Source organism: Oncorhynchus kisutch, linkage group LG26, assembly GCF_002021735.2.
Source record: "Oncorhynchus kisutch isolate 150728-3 linkage group LG26, Okis_V2, whole genome shotgun sequence".
Classification (NCBI taxonomy): domain Eukaryota; kingdom Metazoa; phylum Chordata; class Actinopteri; order Salmoniformes; family Salmonidae; genus Oncorhynchus; species Oncorhynchus kisutch.
In genome coordinates this window covers 26,083,040-26,110,762 of record NC_034199.2, presented here as the reverse complement: position 1 = coordinate 26,110,762, position 27,723 = coordinate 26,083,040, and the positions used below count along the sequence as shown (strand labels likewise).

General features: G+C 42.8%; 1 protein-coding gene across 1 annotated transcript; it reads right to left on the bottom strand.

Annotated features, from left to right (window-relative positions):
* Positions 1-1,905: 1,905 nt before the first annotated feature.
* Positions 1,906-26,784, bottom strand: LOC109871210 (probable ribonuclease ZC3H12C). Its single transcript, XM_031805394.1, has 6 exons — positions 26,503-26,784; positions 17,975-18,789; positions 17,679-17,818; positions 5,795-6,029; positions 5,572-5,678; positions 1,906-5,480 (listed from the first exon to the last, which is right to left on the bottom strand). The coding sequence occupies exons 2-6, from the start codon at positions 18,658-18,660 to the stop codon at positions 4,015-4,017; spliced, it is 2,634 nt and encodes an 877-aa protein (XP_031661254.1). The 5' UTR covers positions 18,661-18,789; positions 26,503-26,784; the 3' UTR covers positions 1,906-4,014.
* Between the last annotated feature and the right edge of the window lie 939 nt (positions 26,785-27,723).

Below are 27,723 nucleotides of genomic sequence, written 5' to 3'. Positions count from 1 at the left end.
TTGTCATTATGGGGTATTGTGTGTTTTATAATAAGGCTGTAACAAAATGTGGAAAAAGTCAAGTGGCCTGTATGTACACATCTTCTGACATTCTTTTCAGTATGACAATGTTTATGGGGGAAGCCAGAAAAAAATATTTGAGTTAGGCCGGTTCGATTTGACACATTAAAGTTACAGTAAAGCCTAGCATTGTTATCGAAACAACGATGTTGACATGACAGGCTTCTTAAGTGTTATTTAAATTCCTTAGTTAATGACTATTTCCCTGTCAACCGATTCACTGTAGGCTACAATACACTTATCTGACATACACCCTAGATCATTGAACTATCGTAGTCACATGACACACACTTGCCTCATCAACATCCTATCTTAATGAACCTGAGCACCATTTTGGCAGCAAGAAAGAAGACACATTGTCATCATCTGAAAGCTTGAATAGGTCTTTATTGCTCTTATTAGTCATCTTAACATGAAGGAGTCAACATGTACCACTTGGCCACAGTTCCCTGAATTGGCATGTAAGTCTGCTACAGGCCAGAGTGTCATAGAGAGTCACATGCTCTGGGGTTCCAGTACCTAAAGCTCATTGTTGCAACATGTGTTTCCTCCCATTCACATACAGTACAGTCACCAAGGAAAAACATCAACATCACATCAGGCCACAGTTCTTGTTCTCCATTCCCTAGATTCCATTTTGGCTTGAAATGACCCATGTTGACCTGTGAAGAAAGCAGCATCATAATTCAGAAACATAAGTTAACTCTCAATTATTTTGCCAATTGCTTTGGTCCCTGACAGAATACCTGAATCCCAACCTTATTTTTGTGGATCTTTTTTTTTTAAACAATCATTTTAAGACATTTATTATATTTAACAGTTTTATTGTAACACAAATGGTTGGATTTAAAGCACAGCAGTGATGAATATGAAAATAAATTATACTTGACATTGGAAAGTTTGACACATTAACATCTATTTGTTTTGCTTGAATTGTAGGCCCTGGATGCAGACTGGCAAAATTAAACAAACAGTTAGCAGTCAAATAGAATTAGAAGTCAACCAGTCAGACCAATTACATAAAACCAATTACTATCCAAATTCCAAAATGACCAAAAAATGGCCATGGTGGAAGAAATTCAACCCAGTACTATATCCAAAACCCAGCACATGTACATACACTCTTCAAACGGAACCTCACGTCATCAAACGGTGATTCATTATACAGAAGGTGAACGGTCCCGTACAGCCTATATCCAGAGACTTTGAGGAAAACCACCCAAACAATTTCCCTAAAATGCTGATTAAAAAAATACATCACATATAATTCCAATATCAACTCTTTAAAAATCAGGACATGGAAAAATAAATGTTTAACTGAACATGGTTCAGACTATCATCAGATGTGTTTAAAAAAGTAGAGGCATTGGCACACACTGGCACACACACTGGCACACACACTGGCACACCCTGGCACACACTGGCACACCCGTGCACACACACTGGCACACACGGGCACACACGGGCACACACTGGCACACACACTGGCACACCTGGGCACACACACTGGCACACCCTGGCACACACTGACACACACTGGCACACCCGGGCGCACACACTGGCACACAGTGGCACACACTGGCACACAGTGGCACACACTGGCACACACACTGGCACACAGTGGCACACACTGGCACACACACTGGCACACATCGGCACACACTGGCACACCCTGGCACACACAGGCACACGCTGGCACACACTGGCACACACTGGCAGACACTGGCACACACTGGCACACAGTGGCACACACTGGCACACACACTGGCACACGCTGGCACACACTGGCACACACACTGGCACACAGTGGCACACAGTGGCACACACTGGCACACCCACTGGCACACACACTGGCACACAGTGGCACACAGTGGCACACACAGTGGCACACACTGGCACACACTGGCACACACACTGGCACACACTGGCACACACTGGCACACAGTGCCCTGCAGCTAATGAGAAGGCTATTTTTTTAGCGGTTTTATTCGGCCACAATGTCACATGCTCGCTCAGCTCAAAGCTAATATGCCAACCAACTCAGGGGACCAGAAAAGAACACTGCTATTCAGTGACTTGCCATGTAATACTACTGTGTGAATGGACATGGTTTCCTATATGTAAAAAACTAAAACAAACATATTTGAACCTTTTGGCTGTTGTTATGTTGAGAAAATGGTTCCAGAGAGCAAGTATTGTCTTTGTCAAGTCAGCTGTGTTCCACTGATCCTCTGAAGGGATAGGCTTAGTTTAATGAGAGAGCTGAGAACCACGGTAGAAAAACATGTTAAGTGAAAGATCATGACCATCAATAGGGGCTGATGAGGAAGAAAACATTCTCTGCTTCCCCATAAAGCTGACCCCCACAGTCACACTCACATGACTGTGACCTGAGTTAGATTGTGACCAGCCAACAAGAAAACACACTTTCAGACGAATGATAATAAAACAACCAATATTTTCTGTCCTATGTGTCTGTTGATCACCAATCACAGTACAGTAGTTGGAAGAAATTGCATTTGATGCCTTTTCTTTCCCAAATAATTCTTAAAAACACAATACAACATTTCCCAAAATATATTTTAGAACATTAACAAATGTGACCAATTACGGCACATGAATCTCAAAATACTTTTTGTATACATATTCTCATATAAAACAATGATCTGGTTTAAGTTAATAGGATACAATTTGTATCAACGAGGAGAGGGATTCTCTTGGCCACTAAAGTTTGTTGTGGTCAGGTTACCTTGGCAACACAAGTCCAGTGTTTTGGACTGTAACAGGTAGATGTAGTCCCTGCTGTGTGTGAGCAAGGCATTTCCCAACACGGTGTCATTGCCTAACTATTCCTATTCACTGAGCGATTGTGGCAACTTACAATGGATTCTAAGCCAGGAGGTAGAGAATTACCTTGTCCACAGAGTTAAGTACATAGACAGTTACAGTACAGCACCATCTGTCTGTCTGTCTGGATGGTTACACCTGATGTCTTCTCTTGTTATGAAACCCTAGCAACAGAAACCCCCTTCAACTAAAATAATCTCACACAACAAAAAGGACAAAGGGACAATAATAAATTAACACATTCATACATTTAAATAAAAACGTTAAGATTAACACCTGCACCTGCATTAGTTTGCATATCCTTAAGAACCATCTGATTTCAATGGCCAGAATGGTTGTTGGAGGACAAAAAAGTGGTTCAAAAAAGAAAGCGAAAATCAATATCGCAATCTCTCAAGCTGTGAAGTAAGCTTCAGAGCTTTCCCCAGAGAGGAACTGTGAGAGTAAACAATGCTCTGGGGTTTTCACATGGACTTTACCAGGCCTTTAACAGCTGGAGTTCTTCACTTCTCTAAAGGGGAAGTTCATCAAATTATTTCAACACGTTATTTAATTCACCACCTGCTTTTATGAATCGTTAATGAACTAATTACAGGGATACAACTAAATCAGTGTAGGTTAGATTTATGAATTTGCTTTGTCTTTTAGTTTGAAATGTTTGGAAGTAATATGTTTATGACAACAAACAATACCTTCGATTTGGAATCCCAGAATTCACCCCGTGTTAACACCTCAGGATTTTATGATATGATTGGCAAAATGTTGATTAAAAAAAGCAACGAAAAGTGCCATAACAAAATATAAAGACAATAAAAATAATTTAAAACATACAAAATACATACATTTAAGCAACACATCCCATTCAAAGAGTCTCCTGAAATAATGTTGACACACATGTTCACTCCTACCCACACACCATAAACAATCCTGACCTTAAGTGCTTGAGGTGGTCTCATACCGCACAACAGTAACGGACAACAATAAGGTAGCTCGGATTCTCCTTAAAAAATCGAATTAAAAAACATCTCCCCCTGTATCGTAGATGTTTTGGGAGGACTATAGACTTGGGCACGTCACCTCTTTCCTCTACTACAGTAGTGTCAGTACTCAGTAGCGAGCCTGGGACTTCTCAGCCAGGATGGCTGCAGCCAGCTGCTGGGCGTCCATCACGTTGGGGTTCCTCTCCATCACTACCTTCACCAGCTCTGGAGGAAAGATGTTACATAGATTGACAAACACTTTATCCCTCACATCCTGGCATCTTCCCCCCTGGTGCAGGGGGTCCATGGAGGGGTGGGGTGGAGGATGGGAGGAGGAAGGGGGTTGAGGATGGGGCGAGTGTGTCCCCCTGGGCCAGGAAGAGTGCCAGGGTTGTTCGTGGCCCTCAGGCTGGGACTGGAAGTTGAAGGCCTCGTAGCAGGGCTGGAGGAGCTGCTGGTAATGGGAGTCCCAGCTGGCCAGCCGCTGCTCCTGTCCCATCCCAGGGTAGGTCCTCCGTGGGCGGACAGGGGAGTGCTCGTAAAGCCGGGAGTTCTGGAGGCTGTTGTTGTCCTGCCAGGTGGAGCCCCCCAGGTTATGCCCCTGAGTTGAGCTGTGAGAGTGGCAGTGGGGGCTGGAGGTCTGGGGTGGAGGTTGGGGAGGGTAGTCCTCCGAACAGCCAGAGCTGCTCCCCACAGATGGGTGCTGAAGATGGGGAGGAAGGTAGTGGTGAAGGGAGGAGGGATGATCCTCCAAGCTGAAAACCTGTGGCCTCCCCATGCTCTGAGATAGGGGGTAGCTATGGTGGGAGCCTCCATGTGGGTGCAGGGTCAGACCAGCGGGCAGGTGGTTGGTGTGGTGTGGGTAGCGGCTGGAGCAGTGGTGGTGATGGGGGTGGTGGCATTTGAGGCCATCCTCCAATAGGGGATCAGGGGAGAAGGAGTCAGAGCTCATGCTGCCCTCGCTGCTGCAGTCAGATGCCAGCAAGCCTGTCCGTAGGTCAGTTGGGAACAGCCGCTCGGGTATCAGTGGCACCACCAGGTTTAGGCTGGAGTACGCCCTCATTAGGGAGTTGTAGCCCAGCTTTGGGGACTCACAGGTGGGATATGACTCAGAGTGACCAAGCTCCAACAGCCCTGGAGCTCTGCAGGAGCCGTTCCTCCCTGCGTTGTGGTCCCTCCAATCCTGCAGAGAGAAGCCTTGGCTGGAAGGAGGACCCCCAGAGGCAGGAACCAGGAGGCTGTTGCTACAGCTGCTGCTACTGCTGCTGCTACTACCTCTGCGGGCCTCTGATTTGATCCTCCCGCCCAGCCGCTCCTCCAGGAGGTCGTTGTAGGGGGGGGTGCACAGGCCGGGGTCCGACCGCCTCTTTGGGGCGGCTCGGTGGGGTTCTGGGAGCCCGTCTGCACTGGAGCTGCTGGACATGCTGTGGCTCTTCACCAGCGGAGCAGAGCCCAGGCTCTTGGAGGAAGAAGTGGAGGAGGAAGAGGAGTTCTTGGCACTGGCACGCAGCTCGTCGGCCACAGAGCGCTGGGGCTGACTGCCTCTCTCAGGGTGGTAGAATTTACACTTGTGGCCGTAAGTGCACTTCTTCCCTTTAGAGAATACAGGGTGGTTAACTCTCAATCATGAGACAAGCCAGAGGAGGCTGGATGAATAATGTATAAGAGGATGGCTAGGTGTTACCATAGGGGCAGGGCTGCTTCCTGTGTTCTGGGATCACTGGTCTCTTCCTCAGGAAGTTCTCCAAACTGGGACCATGGCGACCCAGAGGATCATCAGGAGGCATGAACCTGGACACATAACCACATACCAGACACACGATCAGATAACCACTCAACATCCACATATCGATGCCCGGGAAAAACAACTCCAGATACTAATAGTTCTAGGCTTGGTGGGACCTTACTTGTCATTGACGAATGAGTACATGAGCAGCCGCTCGTCAATGAACTTCTTCCACTCTGTCTTCTCATTGGCCAGGTCCCGGTAGTTGTCGTTAGAGACGATGATGCCGTCGGACTCGTAGGCCAGCTTGACGATGAAGCGGTCATCGTAGCAGACCACCCGGCGGCCCTGGACCCGACGAGACGGAGTGAACACCAGGATCTTGTCTTTCTCCAGACGCCGCAATATCTCCTGGTCTAGAGAGAGAAGAGAGGGGGGGAACAGGAAGAGAGGGCGAGAGACAGAGAGAGAGAGATGGGGTATGCATTTTGCTGCCAGGAATATACCTGATACCTGCAGTGTATTTGTATTTGGAGATCTGGGTAAGGGTAAGACATGGGTAAGGGTAAGACATGGGTAAGGGTAAGACATGGGAAAGGGTAAGACATGGGTAAGGGTAAGACATGGGTAAGGGTAAGACATGGGTAAGGGTAAGACATGGGAAAGGGTAAGACATGGGTAAGGGTAAGACATGGGTAAGGGTAAGACATGGGTAAGGGTAAGACATGGGTAAGGGTAAGACATGGGAAAGGGTAAGACATGGGTAAGGGTAAGACATGGGTAAGGGTAAGACATGGGTAAGGGTAAGACATGGGAAAGGGTAAGACATGGGAAAGGGTAAGACATGGGAAAGGGTAAGACATGGGTAAGGGTAAGACATGGGAAAGGGTAAGACATGGGTAAGGGTAAGACATGGGAAAGGGTAAGACATGTAAAACCTATGAATTCATGAGCCAAGCCCTCCAGCATTTAAGGTTTGTGTGTGTCTCTTCTTAAGAATTATTTAAAACCAGGCTCTACTTTTGCCTTTAGAAAAGATTAATGTAATTTCCACCAATATGAAAATCAGCCATGATATAGGTTAAAGGTTAGACAAGTCTATACAGTCTAGTCTATACAGTCTAGTCTATTTTAACCCCCAAATTTTATGGGATGACATTGAATCAACGTGGAAAACTGATTGGATTTGCAAAAGTCATCAATGTAAGAGAATTTCATGTTTTTTTCACCCAGCTTTTAAACTAAATCCAATTACAGTGTGACATTTTGCTTGATTGCACGTTGAATTCACGTTGGTTGACAACTCAACAAAATGTAAATCAAAACTACAGTAGACGTTGAACTGATGTCTGTGCCCAGTAGGTAAGTAGAAAGTCAACGACTATAACATGTGTACCTAAGGGCTCTACTCAATTTGTATCGCTGAAGTTTTACAGATTGCAAGCTAGAAATGCAAAAGTCATTTCAGATTGAGCCAACATACCTGTAGACCTATGCAGCGTTTATTGCATGCAGTATATCGTGGGAACATTGCCTTTAAATTTCAATTAAGCTGTGATGCTGAACTTCCACCATACAGATCGAATAGAGCCATACATTTTTATGTCATTGGTGTTAGTAATTACAAAGACAAGGACATTCAGCATTCCCTCCAGTGGCAAACTGTTATTGGGGTCTATATTTAGGAAAATTATTTTCTAATTAGCTGGGTTGCAGAGCACCGAATTACAAAAAAAACAGCAGTAATCTGTTACATTACCATTAAAAAATATTGTAATCAGATTACAGATACTTAAAAAAAACTTTTACTTATAGGATTACTTTTACATTTTGTAAAGGACGTTTGCCCCAAAAATATTGAACACCTTTCTGTTTTCTTAATGACATTCAAATCAGCATTGACAAAAGGCACAAGTTTTGATCCCAGCTGAGCAAATCTGACCACAAGTCAGAGACCACTATGCAGGGCTGGAACCAGAACAAATCTGTTGGACGGGCCTTTCATTTCTATAGGTGGGCACATTTTTTCACGGGACCTCCTATGTACGCTTGCATGTTCACAATTTTTTAAATGGGTGTTATAGTATTTGTATTTGTATTTATTAAGCATCCCCATTCCTGGGGTCCAGCAATACATTTCATAACACTTTACCCAATACATTTAGTGTGTTCCCTCAGGCCTCCACTATCATATATTTACAATACAACATCCATGTGTACGTGTGTGTATAGTATGTGTCTTATCATGTGTATGTGTGTCTGCGGCTGTGTGTGTCTTTTCACAGTCCCCGCTGTTCCATAAGGTGCATTTTTTATTTATGTTTTAGTAAAGATCATAGGCAGCTCGTGAGTTTCAAGTTTGGGGAAGCTTACAATTTATCCTAACATTTCAGCAGATTTCCATGCCAGCTATGATTATTTATTATTATATGCACATTTTCGTGGAACAATTTCATTTTTAGAAATATCGTTTTTGTTTCTCAACATCATTATCATGGGGTTAATCCAAAAAGCCCGAAGTAATGCGCTAAAAATGTAAAAGTTCAAATGTAACTAAGGCGAGAGCATCAGCCTCTGTCATATGGACACGTTGATGCACTGTGATCCGTTGGTGGCTAAAGAAATGAGCGCATAGAACTCAGAGAACTCAGAGCAGTAAGCCTAAAACTTCTTCGTCAGCTAAGTAAAATACATAGGCCTAAAGCCGACAAATAAAACCAGTAGAAAATTATTCACATTCATCCCTCTATTCCGCCTGTCTGCCTCCCTTTCTTTCTGTCTTGACTTGAGCTATTTATAGTGAAGTTCAACATTGTATCAAATCCTCAACTGGGTCAGCCCAAAGCTGTCACTAGCAAACATGCAACATTATATCAACTAGCCTATTCTGGGCCCTCAGAACAGACAGCTGTTTTTTTATGACAATTCCACTGGATATATGGAATCATCAGATCATTATATTTTGCTCTATCACACCCGAGACTTGAAAGTTATCGAGTCTAGAAGTGTTGAAAATATTGTAAAGTACTGAGGAACTATCATTCACAATAAATGTTAAAAATAACTGACTTTGTTGACTTACTGTGTGAGGTGAAGTCAAAATGACTGAGAAGCTCAACTTATTAGTGGTGGACGTGGTGAATTATAACAATCACAAAATCAGACATTGCCAAATGGGAACTTTCCTACTTTTGCACGCAGAATGCCAGGTAGGCCTACTTCTGTGTGTGCTCAGGCGTGCTCAGACACATGTTCCTTGCTCACATGGAGTACTCCAAACAATAGACAATGAACACATTTACAAAACTCATAATGGTTATGAAAGAAACCAAAACTTGTTTCTCACAAGTGTAGCAGGTTGTGAACTCCGTGAACAACGTTTCCAGTCCGAGAATGAGAACGATAAATGACAGTAATTAATACATGCATTAACAGAAATGAATATAACCAAATGATGGGGGATGAACGGTACGTGGCCTACTGGTGATATACGTAAGGGGAAATTGATAAAAATCCAAATCAAAGGGCAAACAATTCACACAATGAATGCCCAAGAATTGGCAGGAGACAACTGAGTGGATGCATTCTGGAGAGAGACACGCCATATCTTTGCCACACACACCTCCCATTCCTCTTGTTGCCACATTTTAAGTTATACTCAAGACACATTATCTTCACACATATTTTAGATTCTTATCACTGAAAGCTGCAACTCAATCAGCTAGACTTATTGCCATGCACAACACCCACATTGCGGGCTTCCCAAATATGCATAGGTCTACACACAAACAATCCACAGCCAATTAAAAAATGAGCTAATGATCATCTGTAGCTAAGTCATGCTCCCTGGTGAAGTATTTTGAATTATATTATTTAGACAGGAGTAATTATAGCCTATCATTTTTGTCATAACATCAATTTACTTTATGGGAATCCAGCATCCTAACAAAGCACTGTAATCCTGCCAACTTTCATTTCCAATTTGCAAGAGGCTGAAACCAGAGATCTGTATATAATGACGAGATGTCTCCTCCCTAACAATTGGAGTCTTTGTACCAAAAGCGGAAGGCAGGCGACAAGCTTAAGTGTGCAAATTATGCCCATAGAAACGCATTGGGCTTATTCTGCAAAGATTTTGGCGAGAGTGAACCCTCTCGATTCTCCTCTTCTTCTCTACTGAAACTATGTCACCGGAGAAAGTATCCGAGCATGTGAAACAGCCCCCCTCTATATTTAGCCCATATATCTCATGTTGTCTGGACAGGAATATACTGAACAAAAATATAAATGCAACATGCAACAATTTCAAATATTTTACTGAGTTACAGTTCATAGTAGGAAATCAGTCAATTTAAATAAATAAATTAGGCCCTAATCTCTGGATTTCACATGACTGGGCAGGGGCACAGCCACTTGGGAGCCAGGCCAACCCACTGGGGAACCAGGCCCAGTCAATTCAGAATGAGTATTTCCCGACAACATTTATTACAGACAGAAATACTTGTGAGTTTCATCAGCTCTCCGGGTGGCTGGTCTCAAATGATCTCGCAGGTGAAGAAGCCAGATATGGAGGTCCTGGGCTGGCGTGGTTACACATGGTCTGCGGTTGTGAGGCCGGTTGGACGTACTGCCAAATGCTCTAAAACGACGTTGGAAGCGGCATATGGTAGAGAAATTAACATTCAATTATTTGGCAACAGCTCTGTTGGACATTCCCGTAGTCAGTATGCCAATTACACGCTCCCTTAAAAATTGTGGCATTGTGTTGTGTGACAAAACTGCTCATTAGATTGGCCTTTTATTGTACCCAGCACAAAGTGCCCCTGCGTAATGATAATGCTGTTTAATCAGCTTATTGATATGCCACACCTGTCAGGTGGACAGATTATCTTGGCCAAGGAGAAATGCTCACTAACAGGGATGTAAACATATCTGTGCACAAAATTTGAGAGAGATTAACTTTTTTTGCGATCTTTTAGTTCAGCTCATGAAACATGGGACCAACACTTTACATGTTGCATTCATATTTTTGTTCAGTATAGTATGACATGCCATACTGTTTTGGTCCAGACAGCATCAAATACATGATCTACACATATTGAGAGAGAGGGGCGCTGTCTCGCTCGCTCGGATGCTTTAACTTAGATTCATGCGTCTTCCTGTCTGCACACGTTTGAAGCACGTAAAAATCGTCTGTTCTCGGTTGCAACACTGATTACCGTATTCCAAACTGCCTCTGGAAACAACGTCAGCACAGTAACTGGGAGCTTCATGAAATGGGTTTCCATGAGCGAGTAGCTGCACACCAGCCTAAGTTTACCATGTGCAATGCCAAGCGTCATCTGGAGTGGTGTAAGGCTCACCTCCATTGGGCTCTAGAGCAGTGGAAAATCGGTCTCTGGAGTGATGAATCACGCTTCACCATCTGGGAGTCCGATGGACAAATCTGGGCTTGGCGGATGCCAGAGGAATGCTAGCTATCCGAATGCATAATGCAAACTGTAAAGTTTGGTGGAGGAGGAATAATGGTCTTGTGCTGTTTTTCATAGTTCGGGCTTATTACTGGCCAGTGAAGGAAATCTTAACGCTACTGCATACAATGACATTCTAGATGATTCTGTGCTTCCAACTTTGTGGCAACAGTTTGTGGAAGGCCCTTTCCTGTTTCATTGTGACAATGACCCCGTGCAAAAAGGGAGGTCCATACAGAAATGTTTTTTTGAGATCGGTTTGGAACAACTTGACTGGCCTGCAGAGAGCCCTGACCTCAAAGCCATAAAACACAGACTGCGAGCCAGGCCTAATCGCCCAACATCAGTGTCCAACCTCAGTGTCCAATTCAGCTTTTGTGGCTGAATGGAAGCAAGTCCCAGCAGAAATTTTTGAACATCCAGTGCAAAGCCTTCCCAGAAGAGTGGAGGCTGTTATAGCAGCAAAGGGGGGAACAACTCCATGTTAATGCCTATGATTTTGGAATGAGATGTTCGATGAGCAGGTGTTCACATACTTTTGGCCATGCGGTGTATCACAGACCTATTATAGGCTACATAACACATTGGTATTGGTATTTGGTATTTTATTAGGATCCCCATATTAGGATCCATATTAGCTGTTGCAAAAGCAGCAGCTACTCTTCATGGGGTCCACACAAAACATGAAACATAACATATTGTAATACAGAACATTAATAGACAACAGCTCAAGGACAGAACTACATACATGTTTTAAAATACAAAAGGCACACCTAGCCTACATATCAATACACACACACAAACTATCTAGGTCAAATAATGAAGAGCAAAACGTGCCACTCTGTTCTGGGCCAGCTGCAGCTTAACTAGTCTAGGTCTTTCCTTGCAGCACTCAACCACATGGCTGGACAATAATCAAGATATTGCTTTTTGGAGTGTGGTGTGAAAAAAGCAGAGCATCTCTTTATTACGGACAGACCTCTCCCCATCTTTACGACCATTGAATCTATATGTTTTGACCATGAGAGTTTACAATCTAAGGTAACACCAAGTATTTTAGTCTCCTCAACTTGTTCAACAGCCACACCATTCATTACCAGATTCAGCTGAGGTTTAGAACTTAGGGAATGATTTGTACCAAAAACAATGCTCTTAGTTTTAGAGATGTTCTGGACCAGTTTATTACTGGCCACCCATTCCAAAACAGACTGCAACTCTTTGTTAAGGGATTCAGTGACTTCATTAGTTCTGGTTGCTGATGTGTATATAGTTGAATCGGCAGCATACATGGACACACATGCTTCGTTTAATGCCAGTGGCAGGTCATTGGTAAAAATAGAAAAGAGCAGAGGGCCTAGAGAGCTGCCCTGCGGTTCACCACACACCACACACCACACTGTTTGACACTCCACTGAAATCTAACAGTACAGCTCCCACAATCTTCTTATTAACAATTTCTTTCAACCAATCATCAGTCATTTGTGTCAGTGCAGTACATGTTGAGTGCCCTTCTCTTTAAGCATGCAGAAAGTCTGTAGTTAATTTGTTTACAGAGAAATATCATTGTATTTGGTCAAGCACAATTGCTTCCAGCAGTTTGCTAAGAGCTGGCAGCAAGCTTATAGGTCTGCTGTTAGAACCAGTAAAGGCCGTTTTATCACTCTTGGGTAGCGGAATTACTTTGGCTTCCCTCCGGGCCTGAGGACAAAGACTTTCCTCTAGGTTCAGATTAAAGATATGACTATAGAGTCAGCTACCATCCTCAGTAGCTTTCCATCTAAGTTGTAAATGCCAGGAGGTTGTCATTATTGATCAATAACAAAAACAAATCTACCTCTCCCACACTAACTTGACAAAATTCCAACTTTCTTTTTTATGCATGGATACGATGGCTCACTGTTCATTAGTTTGCATTTCCTGTCTAAGTTTGCCCCCTTTGCCAATGAAGTAATCATTAAAATAATTGGCAACATCAAATGGTTTTGTGATGAATAAGCCATCAGATTCAATGAAAGATGGAGTTGAATTTGTATAATTTTATAATTTATAATTTATAATTTTATTTAAAGTACACCTAAGTTCTTTCCATCATTCTTTATATCATTGGTCTTGGCTTCACAATACAGTTTCTTCTTATTTTTGTTAAGTGGGGTCACATAATTTCCAAACGTTTTGGGGGTAGATCAGCTTTAATATTGCAGATAGATTGTAGCTTCCATCAATGGGGGATTGGCAGTAATGCAGACAATAACATTGACGGAAGCTACAATCTATCTGCAATATTAAATATTAAATCTCTATATATATACATATACATACATAAATACATACATACAGATACATAAATACATACATATACACATGCACACATACATATAAATACATATACATACTGTATACATATCTTTAAAAATATATATATATTTCCTTTACTACCCTCCAACCATACCACCCTCCCCCAATTGGAGCAAATAGTGAAAAACAACGCTTAGGCCTGTTTTTCCAGCTTATAAATACTATGTACATTTTATGGACACAGTCTATTTTACAATAGTTTTATTTTGTTTGTTTTTACTCTTGTCCTTCCTCTACCCTCAACCTCTCCCATATATTTATGATGACGATCCGTTTTGATTTCTATTTGCCATATCTTTCAAACTGTGCTCTTTCAAAAAGGTTCTTAACCTATATAGGTTTTACGGGCACAGTATGTTTTACATTAGTAATCTTGTTGTTATTAGTTGTTATTAATCCCAACCTTCAGCTCCATTCAACCCCTCCCATCTATCTCTTAACACCATCCACATTGGATTTCTATTTGCCATATATTTTTCAACTGTGCTGTGATGTTTCACAAAACTTCTGAACTTTCTATTCTTATTGTTTCTACAGATTGTACATTGAAAATAAACGTTTTTGCTGAAAGTATTATTATGTTGTTGATCGATTGACTATGACTTTTCAGATCACCCAGGAGTGCTATCTGCAGAGTTAGCTTCAGGTAAATGTTGCAATTCTTCAGCCATTCCTGGACCTGTGACCAAAAACAAGCTACATATGGACAGTACCAAAACAAATTATCTAATGATTCTGCCTCTTCGCAGCAAAATCTGTAGAGCTGAAAATGTTGTATCCCCCATATAAATAACAATACATTGGTTGCAAAAATTCTGTATAATAATTCAAATTGAAAAAATGTAAAGTTTTGAATCCAACGTCATTTGCGTTGATTTTCATAAACCATGTGCCATGAAATCGGTACGTCAACCATAAAGTTTTTAAATTCCACATCAATCCATGGAGCCTTAACAGTTCTACCAGTCAGTTTCTTAACAGGTGCATCTTTATCAATACTTGGAAGAAGTAATTTCATAAATTCCTCAAGTGCAGCATCTAGATGCTCCTTATTAATCACATCAGACAAACAAATATTTTTTTTTACATCATCCACATAAGAGTCACAGCAAAATCTTTTGTATGATCTCTTTTACACTATTTTGACCCAACTTTTGGAACTTTGGCTTTCCTGGATATAGACTATATTGTGATCACTGCATTCAATGGTTACGGATACAGCTTTAGAACTATGTTCTACAGTATTAGTACAAATGTGATTGTTACATCCCTAAAGCCAACACCTCATTTGGCCGCCTTTCGTTCCAGTACTCTGCTGCCTGTGACTGGAACGAATTGCAAAAATCGCTGAAGTTGGAGACTTTTATCTCCCTCACCAACTTCAAACATCAGCTATCTGAGCGGCTAACCGATCGCTGCAGCTGTACATAGTCTATTGGTAAATAGCCCACCCTTTCTCACCTACCTCATCCCCATACTGTTTTTATTTATTTACTTTTCTGCTCTTTTGCACACCAATATCTCTACCAGTACATGCCCATCTGATCATTCATCACTCCAGTGTTAATCTGCAAAATTGTAATTATTTGCCTACCTCCTCATGCCTTTTGCACACATTGTATATAGACTCCCCCTTTGGTTTCTACTGTGTTATTGACTTGTTAATTGTTTACTCCATGTGTAACTCTTTGTTGTCTGCTCACACTGCTATGCTTTATCTTGGCCAGGTCGCAGTTGCAAATGAGAACTTGTTCTCAACTAGCCTACCTGGTTAAATGAAGGTGTTCTCAACTAGCCTACCTGGTTAAATAAAGGTGAAATAAAAAAATAAAATAAAAAATAAACATGTGGATGATCTTGTTCCTGTAGTGTTTGTAAACACCCTGGTAGGTTGATTAATAACCTGAACCAGATTACAGGCACTGGTTACAGGGAGAAGCTTCCTCTTGACTGGACAGCTTGTTGAAAATCAGTCAAAATTCAGGTATGCAAGAAAGTAGACCTCTCTGTTTACATCACATACACTATCAAGCATTTCACACATATGATTTAGATACTGACTGTTAGCACTTGGTGGCCAATAGCAAAACCCCAAAAGAAAAGAATTTGATGTGAAACACACTGCTGCTTTCTCATTTAGCTATTTGCGCCTTAGGGATTGTGGTTGTTGTGGATGGCTGTTCACAAATGTACGTACAGTATATGTGTATTTTAACCCAATGATGGTTGATTTGAAGAAATATAAGCTGCCTATCAATTGTTTTTATGACCAGGGGTGTATTAATTACAGAAACCGTTTACCGTTTAAGAATCAAATCGAAGCAAACAGAGCAAAACGAGAGTTTCTATTGGACAAATTCAGGTAGGTCCATCCACATTTCGTTACATTTGCTTCCATTTAAGACATGTTTTGCAACAGAATCGACGTAATGAATAGCCTACGAGCCTGTGGACAGCCAGTGAAAAATGTTCTCTTGGAACAGCTGTATAGTATGGATCACAGCCTATGGAATAACAGTTTGAATTCCTCCCTTCTAAACTCCCTCGTGGTATTGTGCTCCATACTGTCAAAAACAAGTTTCATTTAAGAAGGGGCTTTTAGCCTATCGCTCAATCTCATTAATGCTGATTCTTAATGCTGATTCAAAAATAAAATTCTCTTAACCTAACTGACATTCTCAAACTTGCACACTTTTGATGGGATTGAAAGAGTAGTTTACTATTTAAAACTTGATGTTAGATGGTTCCTCACCCTGAAAGTAGTCTATGGGCCAGGAGAATGGAACCTTTATTTAACTAGGCAAATCAGTTAAGAACAAATTCTTATTTACAATGACGGCCTACCCCGGCCAAACCGGACGACGCTGGGCCAATTGTGCACCGCCCTATGGTACTCCCAATCCCAGGCGGATGTGATACAGCCTGGATTCAAACCAGGGACTGTAGTGACGCCTCTTGCACTGAGATGCAATGCCTTAGACCACTGTGCCACTCGGGAGAAACTGTAATCCATGGTTCAACATTCTTTAAAAAGCCACTACAAGCTTAAATAGTGAACTACTCCTTTAAACAGCTGCAAATTATCACCAACAAAAACATAAATAATAGGCCTATAGCAAATGCAACATATGGAATACATTTTTCACAGGCAAATAGCACTTTTCTGTTGTGCTCAAAGCATGCCAATCTGAGAGCAGTATTTATTTTTCAACTTGAAGCAATGAGCCCAATGAGTCCTCCATGACAAAAGAAATCATAAACAAAAGGCTAGACTAAATAGTCCTTAGTTTTTGGGTTATGCTCAGGTAAAACAATTGGTCTAATCAAGATTTCCATATTTCCAAGTCCTATTTTTGAAGATAAAAGGCTATTAAATCAATTGGAATGACTGAAAATCTGACAGACTCTGTTGTTGTTTTTTATGTAAAGATCTATCCTAGTAGTAGACAGCAATGGGTAAGTAGAAGCCTACATAACCAACCCATAAAGTTAAACGAAACATCCATTTATGGCCAACTATGTAAACTCTAACATTGATTTATCTTGCAATAGATTTTCAATTGGTAATATACATTTTTGTCTTATTCTAATGCCTCTTAAGCAGAATTAGCTTTTTGGTCTTAATTTAATGTTAGGCATTAGGGTTATTAGTGTGGTTAAGGTCAGGGTTAGGGTTAGCTTTAAAATCAGATTTGATGACTTTGTGGCTGTGCCAGCTACTAACCTGCGCCTATTAAGAGGAAAGTAACCTAAAAGTAAATGATAGTAATCAGATTACGTTACTGAGTTTGTGTAATACAAAAATTACATTACTGATAAAAAAACTAATAACTGTAATCTGTTACTAGTAACTGTAACAGATTCCATTTAGAAAGTAACCTACCAAATCCTTAGACCCTTTTAAGTATGTCAGAATTTAAGGGATTCCATTGATCATTTGGTATGTCTAAATACAAAGATTCATTGGTGCTACTCCATTTAAATGAAGGGAAATTACATTGTGAGCAAAATGATTAATCAAATCGCTTTAGTAAATATTTTTTTAAATGGTTAATGACCTTAAATTTGAGCCTCCTCAATTACCAAAAATGTATTATTGGTGTTATTGTCATTGACAGTTAAGAGAAGACCCAGATGTTGGGAGATTTAGAACAGGTGTGAGGGTGGGGTTTGAACAAAATAAGGTGGTAGGGGTTTGGAGGGGGGATGTTGGGGGTGGACATGGAAGCGCTGGTTTACCTGTGATGAGGGCATCCGGTCTGGACTGTTCCTTTCTCCAGGCGGGCACAAACACAGTGATGTCACGGTGACCACGCTCCAAGAACCAATCAACAGCCAGCTGGATGCCATGACAGGAGAACACTTCCTTATTCCCATGACTGTGGAGAAACGCACACAAATTCATGATCATGACATGTGTTTTTGTTTATTTGTATAATACTATAGATCAAGAGAGCAGTGTATGAGGTCTTGCAGATAGAAAAGGAACCTGAGTAGAGTGTTTCTGAATGCAGCAGCAGTTTGTGTTGACTCACCTCATGGCTACGTTACTCCCATCCACCACCACAGGCCTGATGTTCTCCTTGTCATCCAACAGAAGCTGGGAGGAGCAGTCCAGTCTGGAGGAGTCCAGAGAGGGGGAGGATAAGGAGGAGTAGGACGACTGGGAGGCGGCAGACTCCCCTGCCTCCTCCGTCTCTGTCCTGGTGCCTAGTTTGACCAGTTCTCCCAGTATGTCGTTGATGAGGGCGTCAGGCCCTAGCTTCCTCAGCACCAGCAAAACCAGCTCCTCAGAGTAGCCCAGCTTCAGGGCAAATTCCATCTTGGAGCGATACTCTGTGAGGAGGTCGGTGGGGAGTTTGGGGTCCCTAGGGGGGGGGCTTTGTGGCAGGCCCAGTCCAGCAGGGTGACAGGGGTGCGGATGGGGGGTCTCAGCGCCAGAACCAGTGCCATGGTGGATCCCCCGCTCATCTTCGCTGTCCGACGCAGCACTTTCTTCAGAGGAGTTACTACTACTACTACTGCTGATGCTGCTACTACTGACACTGCTATGGGTGCCTCCCACCGGTGCCTCTTCCCCCTCCAAAACTCCTGAGTGAGTGCCGGCTGTGGCATTCAAGCTGGCCTGGCGGTCGGTGCCTTCCACATGGAGGTAGTCCAAATCCAGCCCCAGATTGAGGTTGTGGCCTGTTCCATCCTCCAGATGGTCCTTCAGGCCCATGAAGCCGTCTTATACATCCAGCCTCTGACCCCGGACCTCTGACCTCAGATGACCCTGGACAACCCCACTGTCACTGCTGCTGATGGCTGCTCTCTGACCAATCCTGGGACGGAAGCCTGGTGAAGAGGGCTGGGCAAAAAAGTTACCCCATTGGTCAGACCGGTTTCCACCTAGAAATCTGGAGAATTTTCTGTGCTTTTCTATCTGAACATTTCATAATGTTACAATTAGCCCCCAAGTGATTTAAGTCACATTTTCTAACTTGTTGAGCTACTTTATAACAGCCAGTGTTAATCACTGGACCCAGCCCTCCCCTCCAACACCCATGCTTCAGGGGGTAACCTTAAACATTTGAGAGAAATTGCTCTTAGTGAGTAACCTGAGCTGTAATAGAGCTTCTCAAGTATTAGGCTGAATGACACACCACAAGCATTTCCATTTAAAACCACAATCTCCATTGTTCACTTCCACTGATTAGCATTTTTGCAGTGCTAAGCTCAGCAGTCAGAAAAGCTCTCAATCAACTTTGGTGATAACAACACACCGGGCCAAGACACAAACATAGCTGACTTGGCCCTCAATAATATACTCTACATTGCACCTACACCCATACAGGAAAACGCCGTATGAATGCTTTTTTGGGGGGAACTCTTACCATCCACCACCTGATATTTAAACTAGGAACAGGTGTCGCTTGCAGTCCCAGCAGTGGTTTGTGATTGACTGAAACAGAGAAAGAACTGTTCTAATGGACCTGCCTCCTAGTTTTTCAGTGACCCCTTTAAAAAGGACATGTGTCCCAGCATCATCAGAGCAAAGTGACACACTAATCTGGGGGCCCAGGGCTCCTGCTTTACAGGCATGGGCTTCACTTACTTACTGTATTAAAATATATATTTCTACTGTATATCTAAGCATGTTATGTAGGCTAGGATGTGTGTGTTGTGTTCACTGTGTTGCAGACTAAGTGGAATGTGGACGGTAAGAGACAAGGGTGGAATGTGGACGGTAAGAGACAAGGGTGGAATGTGGACGGTAAGAGACAAGGGTGGAATGTGGACGGTAAGAGACAAGGGTGGAATGTGGACGGTAAGAGACAAGGGTGGAATGTGCTTTAGACTATTTCCTCAATACACAGTGTTTAAAATGGTTCTATATTAAGACATGAAAGGAATAATCCCATGATAAGGGCTTTTTGACCAGCACACAATTTTCAGTTGTGTTGATTTATTTCATCAATGCGCACAGACAGTTGTCCTATAGCCCTGTATTTTAAGTTACACAAAACTACTGCACATCAAAGCTTGAGGCAATTTCTGGATTGGTATATCAGTGTGTGTAAGTGTGTGTGTGTCTGCATGCATGTATAATTAGGGTAAAGGTAGAGTCTCAGTACCAGTCTCAGTACCCCTATTGACCTGCCTCTCAGAACCAAGCTGCTGCCTCACTGTGGCTCCTCATGAATGCCACAAGAGAGATTGAATAATTTAACCCTCCAACAACAAAAAGGGGCACAAAGAAAGCGACAGTGTGTGCATATGTGTGTGTGAGGGGGGTCAGGGGCTGGGGGTGGTGGGCGATATGGGGGGGCTAAAGTATGTCTGGCTTGCCATCCCCAAATAAAGCAGCTGCCATCCCAATCTGGACTCCTCCGATGGAGCATTGTTCCGCAGGCCGTGTGGCGTACACAGACGGAGGCTGGTGCTATTCAAACACACACACACACACACGCACACACTCAACGACCCTGTTAGAATCAGAACAAACGTACTGGTGTGAGCCCGAGTTACTGCTCACCAGTCTGATTTCGCAAGTGTTTAAACATGATACAACACACACTCATGCACATATACCAACACGAACACACACATTCCTATTCTCTTTTGTAGCATAAACACACAACCTACAATTTTTTACACAAACAATCTTCCAAACAAACACAGACACAATTAAAATCTTCCACAACCAGTGGATAATGAGGTCAGATCTACACATTCTCCCTATAACTTCCTGGGACAGACTTCTTTCTGTAAATTGCATAAATATGAGAGAAATTGTATCAGTAAGAAGATATGCTAAATTGTCTTTGAGATAAGCAGTGCAGTGCAGTGCACAGTCCAGTGATGTTACTAGAGTTAGATGTGAAAGACCACGGCTGAATAGACACTGAACTGAAATTAGAATGTTGCGAGGTTCAAGGCTTTTGCGACCAGATCAATGAACACCCTTTGGTCCTTTGACTCGTATATAGAGGACTGTGTCCATTGCTTCTTTATTTTACTGTGCTTTATATGAAGACTTAAGGTTGACCTTATTTGATCAAATGCAACAATAGAAACCAGAACTACTCTGGATTAGATATAAAGAGAAACTTGAATGATTATTTAGAAAATAAGATCCTTGTTGCAAACTGTATTTTCAAAGCATGGAAGAAGATACGACAAGATAAAGTATATAATAAAATAGCAGGTTTTGGTTTTCCAATAGTTTTTTGTATGAATGTATATATACAGTGCCTTCAAAAAGTATTCAGACCCCTTGACGTTTTCACATTTTGTTACGTTACAACCTTATTCTAATATGGATTACATTTTTTTTAACTACTCACAATACCCCATAATGGCAAATTTTTATAAATGTTAGCAAATTTATTCCAAATAAAAACAGAAATATCTTATTTACATAAGTATTCAGACCCTTTGCTATGAGACTCAAAACTGAGCTCAGGTGCATCCTGTTTCCATTGACCAATCCTTGAGATGTTTCTACAACTTGATTGGAGTCCACCTGTGGTAAATTAAACTGATTGGACTTGATTTGGAAAGGCACATACCTGTCTATATAAGGTCCCACAGTTGACAGTGCATGTCAGAGCAAAATCCAAGCCTTGAGGTCGAAGGACTTGTCCGTAGAGCTCAGAGACAGGAATGTGTTGAGGCACAGATCTGGGAAAGGGTACCAAATTATTTCTGCAGGATTGAAGGTCTCCAAGAACATAGTGGCCTCCATCAGTCTTAAATGTAAGAAGTTTGGAACCACCAAGACTCTTCCTAGAGCTGGCCTCCTGGCCAAACTGATCAATCGGGGCAGAAGGGTCTTGGTCAGGGAGGTGACCAAGAACCCAATGGTCACTCTGACAGAGCTCTAGAGTTCCCCTGTGGAGATGGGAGAACTTTCCAGAAGGACAACCATCTCTGCAGCACTTCACCAATCAGGCCTTTATGTTAGTGGCCAGACGGAACCCACTCCTCAGTAAAAGGCACATGACAGCCCGCTTGGAGTTTGCCAAAAGGCACCTAAAGACTCTCTGAGAAACAAGATGCTCTGGTCTGATGAAACCAAGAGCGAACTCTTTGGCCTGAATGTCAAGCGTTACATTTTGAGGAAACCTAGCACCATTCCTACGGTGAAGCATGGTGTTGGCAGCATCATGTTGTGGGTATGTTTTTCAGGGGAAGGGACTGGGAGACTAGTCAGGATCGAGGCAAAGATGAATGGAGCAAAGTACAGAGATCCTTGATGAAAACCTATTCCAGAGCGCTCAGGACCTCAGACTGGGGCAAAGGTTCACCTTCCAACAGGACAACAACCCTAAGCACACAGCCAAGACAAGACAGGATTGGCTTCAGAGCAAGTCTCTGAATATCCTTGAGTGGCCCAGCCAGAGCCCGGACTTGAACCCGATCAAACATCTCTGGAGAGACCTGAAAATAGCTGTGTAGCAATGCTCCCCATCCAACCTGACAGAGCTGGAAAGGATCTGAAGAGAAGAATGGGAGAAACTTCCCAAATACAGGTGTGCAAAGCTTGTAGGGTCATACCAAAGAAGACTCAAGGCTGTAATCGCCGCCAAAGGTGTTTCAACAAAGTACTGAGTAAAGGGTCTGAATACTTATGTAAATGAGATATTGCCGTTTTTTCTATTTCTAAAAACTTTAGAACTTTAGAGATTTCTAAAAACTTTGATTTGATTTGTCATCATGGGGTATTGTATGTAGTTTGATGAGAGAAAAAACTATTGAATCTATTTTAGAATAAGGCTTTAACGTAATAAAATGTGGAAAAGTCAAGGGGTTTGAATATTTTACGAATGCACTGTCTATTTAAGCAATTTAACCTGAGGACGTGTGGTATATAGTGACGCATCGTGGAGTGCCTGGACACAGCCCTTAGCCATGGTATATTGGCCATATATCACAAACATAATTAGAGCAGTAAAAATAAATGTTTTGTCATACCCGTGGTATATGGTCTGGGGCGGCAGTGTAGCCTAGTGGTTAGAGCATTGGACTAGTAACCGAAAGGTTGCAAGTTCAAATCCCCGAGCTGACAAGGTACAAAATCTGTCGTTCTGCCCTTGAACAGGCAGTTAACCCACTGTTCCCAGGCCATCATTGAAAATAAGAATTTGTTCTTAACTGACTTGCCTGGTTAAATAAAGGTTAAAAAAAATACATATATATATACCATTGCTGTCAGCCAGTCAGCATTCAGGGCTTGAACCACCCTGTTTATAAATGCACATAAACACGGAGTGTACAAACATTAAGAACACCTGTTCTTTCCATGACATAGACTGACCAGGTGAAAGCTATGATAGTTTATTGATGTCACTTGAATCCACTTCCATCAGTGTAGATGAAGGGGAGGAGACAGGTTAAAGAAGGATTTTTAAGCCTTGAGACAATTGAGACATGGATTGTGTATGTGTGCCATTCAGAGGGTGAATGGGCAAGACACAAAATGTAAGTGCTTTTGAATGATGTATGGTAGTAGGTGCCAGACACACCAGTTTTATGTTGAGAACTGCAATGCTGCTGGGTTTTTCACGCTCAACCAGTTTCCCGTGTGTATCAAGAATGGTTCACCACCCAACGGACATACAGTCAACTTGACACAACTGTGGGAAGTATTGGAGTCAACAATTGAGGCTGTTCTGAGGGCAACAGGAGGTGCAAATCAATATTTATGAATGTGTTCCTAATGTTTGGTATACACAATATGTATACACTGTATATATCAGGGATGGGAACCTGGCCAGGAATAGACAAGGGTGAAGTCTATTTTGATGTCGTTTTGAAGGCCTCCCCCCGACTGAGCTCCTTATTCGGGGTCTCAATTTACTGTTGCAAGTTAAAATAGTAGAATACGGCCTCCCGGGTGGCGCAGTGGTTAAGGGCGCTGTATTGCAGCGCCAGCTGTGTCACCAGAGACCCTGGGTTCGCGCCCAGGCTCTGTCGTACCTGGCCGTGACCGGGAGGTCTGTGGGGCAACGCACAATTGGCCCAGCGTCGTCTGGTTTAGGAAGGGTTTGGCCAGTAGGGATGTCCTTGTCTCATCGTGCACCAGTGACTCCTGTGGTGGGCCGGGCGCAGTGCACACTAACCAAGGTTGCCAGGTGCATGGTGTTTCCTCTGACACGTTGGTGCAGCTGGCTTCCGGGTTGGATGCGCGCTGTGTTAAGAAGCAGTTAGTCTTGGTTGGGACGCATGACTTTCAACCTTCGTCTCTCCTGAGCCTGTACGGGAGTTGTAGTGATGAGTTGTAGCGATGAAACAATTCAATACCACAAAATTGGGGAGATTTTAAAGAAAAAAATTGTAGAATACACAAGGTGCAATTTTGAAATTTGGTTGTGCATCAGCAGTTTTTCTCTTGTTATGTCAGTCACTGATAGTCACTCAATTAGCCCATATCAGATAACTTTAATTAGATTGGTAAGTTAGTCTAGCGGCCTACTATTTAAGTGTAGTAGTGGCCGGGGTGTCCCTATTGATTTTGTTAGTCAGTCTCATTCCGATATCATTAAAACCTACATAGAACCAACATTTCTCAGGAAATTAGCTGCAAAACAGGAAATTAGCTGTGTGTACGTAGACCGGCAAGCAACTGATTTTTTGTGGCTCCTCCCCCATATGATTATTTTATTTTGTTACCACAAATACAGTGTCTTATAATCCCATGTGTGCTTGGTATCCTAAAGATGTAAGACACTATAAAAATAAAATCAATAAAATCTCAAATCTAAAGAAGAAATGTGATCTATAATACATCAGCTCAATGAGTTGTGATTGGAACCGGGGTACTTACAGATGACTTTACAACTAGTTTCTATTCAATATTTCCCCCAAATGCCCTTACTTCCCCTCCTGAAAAACAATGACTCACAAAATCTACACAACTGTTAGCCAAACTGCAAACAATAACCACAGGCACTCGCAGTCCTAGAACCTCCAAACCTGCTCTCCCCTCTTGTACTCCCAGCAAATACGTGGAGGTAGAGGTAATTCTAGACTTCCAGCTGGAGCTGGAGCTGGTGAGATAGATAAAAAGGAAGATAAAGAATGTGATGGAAATTTGGGAATACAGGGCAAGCTAGATCTAGACATGAAAATGACCACTGAGATAGAGACAGAGGTGGGAGTTAAGGTCCTACTACATTGAGCAGATGCTGCAGCCTCATGCTCCTCCTCAGTGTCCCAGCCTGCTGAGGGAGAGAGCCAGGGTTAGCCCCCTAGGGCCCTGCTATCTCCCCTGGGGCTGGGGCAGACCTGACCTGGGCTAGTCCCCTTGGCCACGTCAGACTCAGGATGCTGAGCCATGCCACTCTGAAGTCTGCACCAATCCAGGGACAAAGGGGGGAGTTAGAAGGAGTGAAAGAGAGATGGGGAGAGGGGGAGTGTATAGGCAGCAGGGGCAACAGATGCCTTCTGAAACCACAGGGGACCACGGCAACTGGTGTCCTGTCTTGCTTATCCTTCTACAGAGCGCGAACAGTAGAGGATGATACATATCACCACCATCATGTGACCCGGGAGTAGACCTCACTTTCACCCGTAAGCGCAGACATGCACATGTCCATAATGCTCAGTCACTCACTTTATATTCTGACTTGCTCCCCATTCTCTCTCTCTGTGTGTGTTTCATATGCACAATACACTGATATCTTGACTGAACATATTTCCTTTCCTTGTCTAATTTTCCCCCAAGATGATAACATTTGACAATGAGTTCCCAAAATATCCACTGCATCATAGACTACTGTATGTGAAAGTAAAATTCTATAACTTCTATAACTATAAAACATAGAGTTCACAATCCTTAACAAGAGTTCGACAGAGTTTTTACTTAGAAAAGTCATCCACCAATTCACTTTCATTGCCTGTCACACTTAGCTACAGTAAGTTCCCTAATTTAAAACAATTACTTGTACAGTTTTATTGTCATTGGCAGCAATCCCTGACCTGTTTTCCCCTGTCATTAAACATGAAGACTGATGACTCTGAAAGCGTCTGACTAGATGGATTCAATAATTCTATGTCAATCCTAAACTGTAACTTTAGCCCAAAACGACAGGCTTCTACACCGACACACTCTATCTTGTGTCGTCTCCGCTGACACTGTTTTATGGCTGTGTGTGTTCCCTGGTGCTTGCTATGCTCCAAAGAGAAATATAGAGCTACATTTAGTACAATCAGCAGGTCCTTACTGTTTTACTGATAGCATACTTGTATTGAAAAGTATATCAATTATAGGCTACTTATCCATGAGTTATCAAATGAACAAATCATCAAACTGGGATAATTTAGGATTTTATTTACCACCAATAATTCAGAAAACAAAAATATTTAATCAAACATACATAATCAATTCTGAAAATGTATGAAAAGGTTTGAGGGGGAAAATGAACAATAATTGTGCACCAAACTGCAGTGGATTACTACAAGACCAGACAAGAAAACACAATGAGATTTAAGATGTAATTTTTACACCTGCTATAACTATAATATGAACCTATGCAACTGCCTATATACAAATGTATTAAAAGCATAAAAGACTTACCACAGGCTCCAAGGAAAAAGTAAAGCTGCAATACAAAAACAGAAGGAACTCCTAAAGATTCGCTCCTTACAGAAAACCTTCCAGCATGTCTCAGCTTTGTCAAGTTTTCTCCAAGTTTGGACTTGTTGACACTGGTACATAAAAATCCAGGTTCTCTGTATCCAGCAGAGAATAAATAAAGTGACAAAAAATCCAAAGGGAGGTGAAGTGAAACAAGCTTCCTTGTAGAACAGTGGTCCCAAATCAACTCAACTCAACGCATGTTAGATTTGATAGTGCTGCAGTCTGGTCCCAAGGCAGGAGGGTTGAACAATGTGAGTGTGAACAGATGGAGCTGCAGTGTCTACCATTCCCACATTACACACAGTCTGCCTAGTGACCAATAAGAGCACAGCAGTGACCACAAGCCCACTCCTCTGGCAAGTGTTTATTCACACACACACACACACACACACACACACACACACACACACACACACACACACACACACACACACACACACACACACACACACACACACCAAAGGCCACTAAGATAAGCAAGTGGCTGCCACCCCTCCTCCCTCTAGCTCGAGCCATGAATGGACGAGGGGTGTGCGCTGACAATGGGAGTCACACAAAAGCGTCCCGGGCCGGCGGGCAGCTGCAGAGGCACCAGGCTGCAGCCATTACAGAGCGGCGGCCTTGCCCTGAGGAACACCTGGCTCACTGGGGACCACTGTCTCCCTGGCCCCTTTGTCCCCTGGAGGGTGGAGGGGGAGGGGGCCAGGCAGACAATGAGCTGAATTATGTTAAAAGTAGTGTGTGTTCCTAAAGGATGTTAGAAGAGACGGGAAGGAGGAAGAGGGGAGAGAAGGGAAAAGAGAGGGGGAAGGTTAGGAGGGGTTGGGAGTGAGACACTGAAAAGCTTTCAGTGTAATTAGAGGTCCAGAGAGAGAGAGAGAGAGAGATAGAGAGAAAGGGAGGGAGGGAGGAATGGAGAGAGAGAGAGAGAGAGAGAGAGAGAGAGAGAGAGAGAGAGAGAGAGAGAGAGGAATGGAGAGAGAGGGAGGGAGGAATGGAGAGAGAGAGGGGTTGAGGGCTGGAGCAAAAACCCTCATTGTTTGGACACACTTTGACAAAATGGTGCGCTCTTTTCAAAGGAATCGGACCGGAGACAGACAGGGATTACTTCGGACTTTGAGGTTGTCAATGACAAAGAGTCAGTGTGAGGCAACAGTT

What these genes read in the sequence shown, in the direction of transcription:
- LOC109871210 (XM_031805394.1), bottom strand. Translation starts at nt 18,660, where the DNA reads ATGGGCCTGAAGGACCATCTGGAGGATGGAACAGGCCACAACCTCAAT. An exon ending in GGGAGTAACGTAGCCATGAG is followed by an intron (nt 17,819 to 17,974) that starts GTGAGTCAACAC and finishes GTTTCTCCACAG; the next exon opens with TCATGGGAATAAGGAAGTGT. An exon ending in GAAGCAGCCCTGCCCCTATG is followed by an intron (nt 5,481 to 5,571) that starts GTAACACCTAGC and finishes TATTCTCTAAAG; the next exon opens with GGAAGAAGTGCACTTACGGC.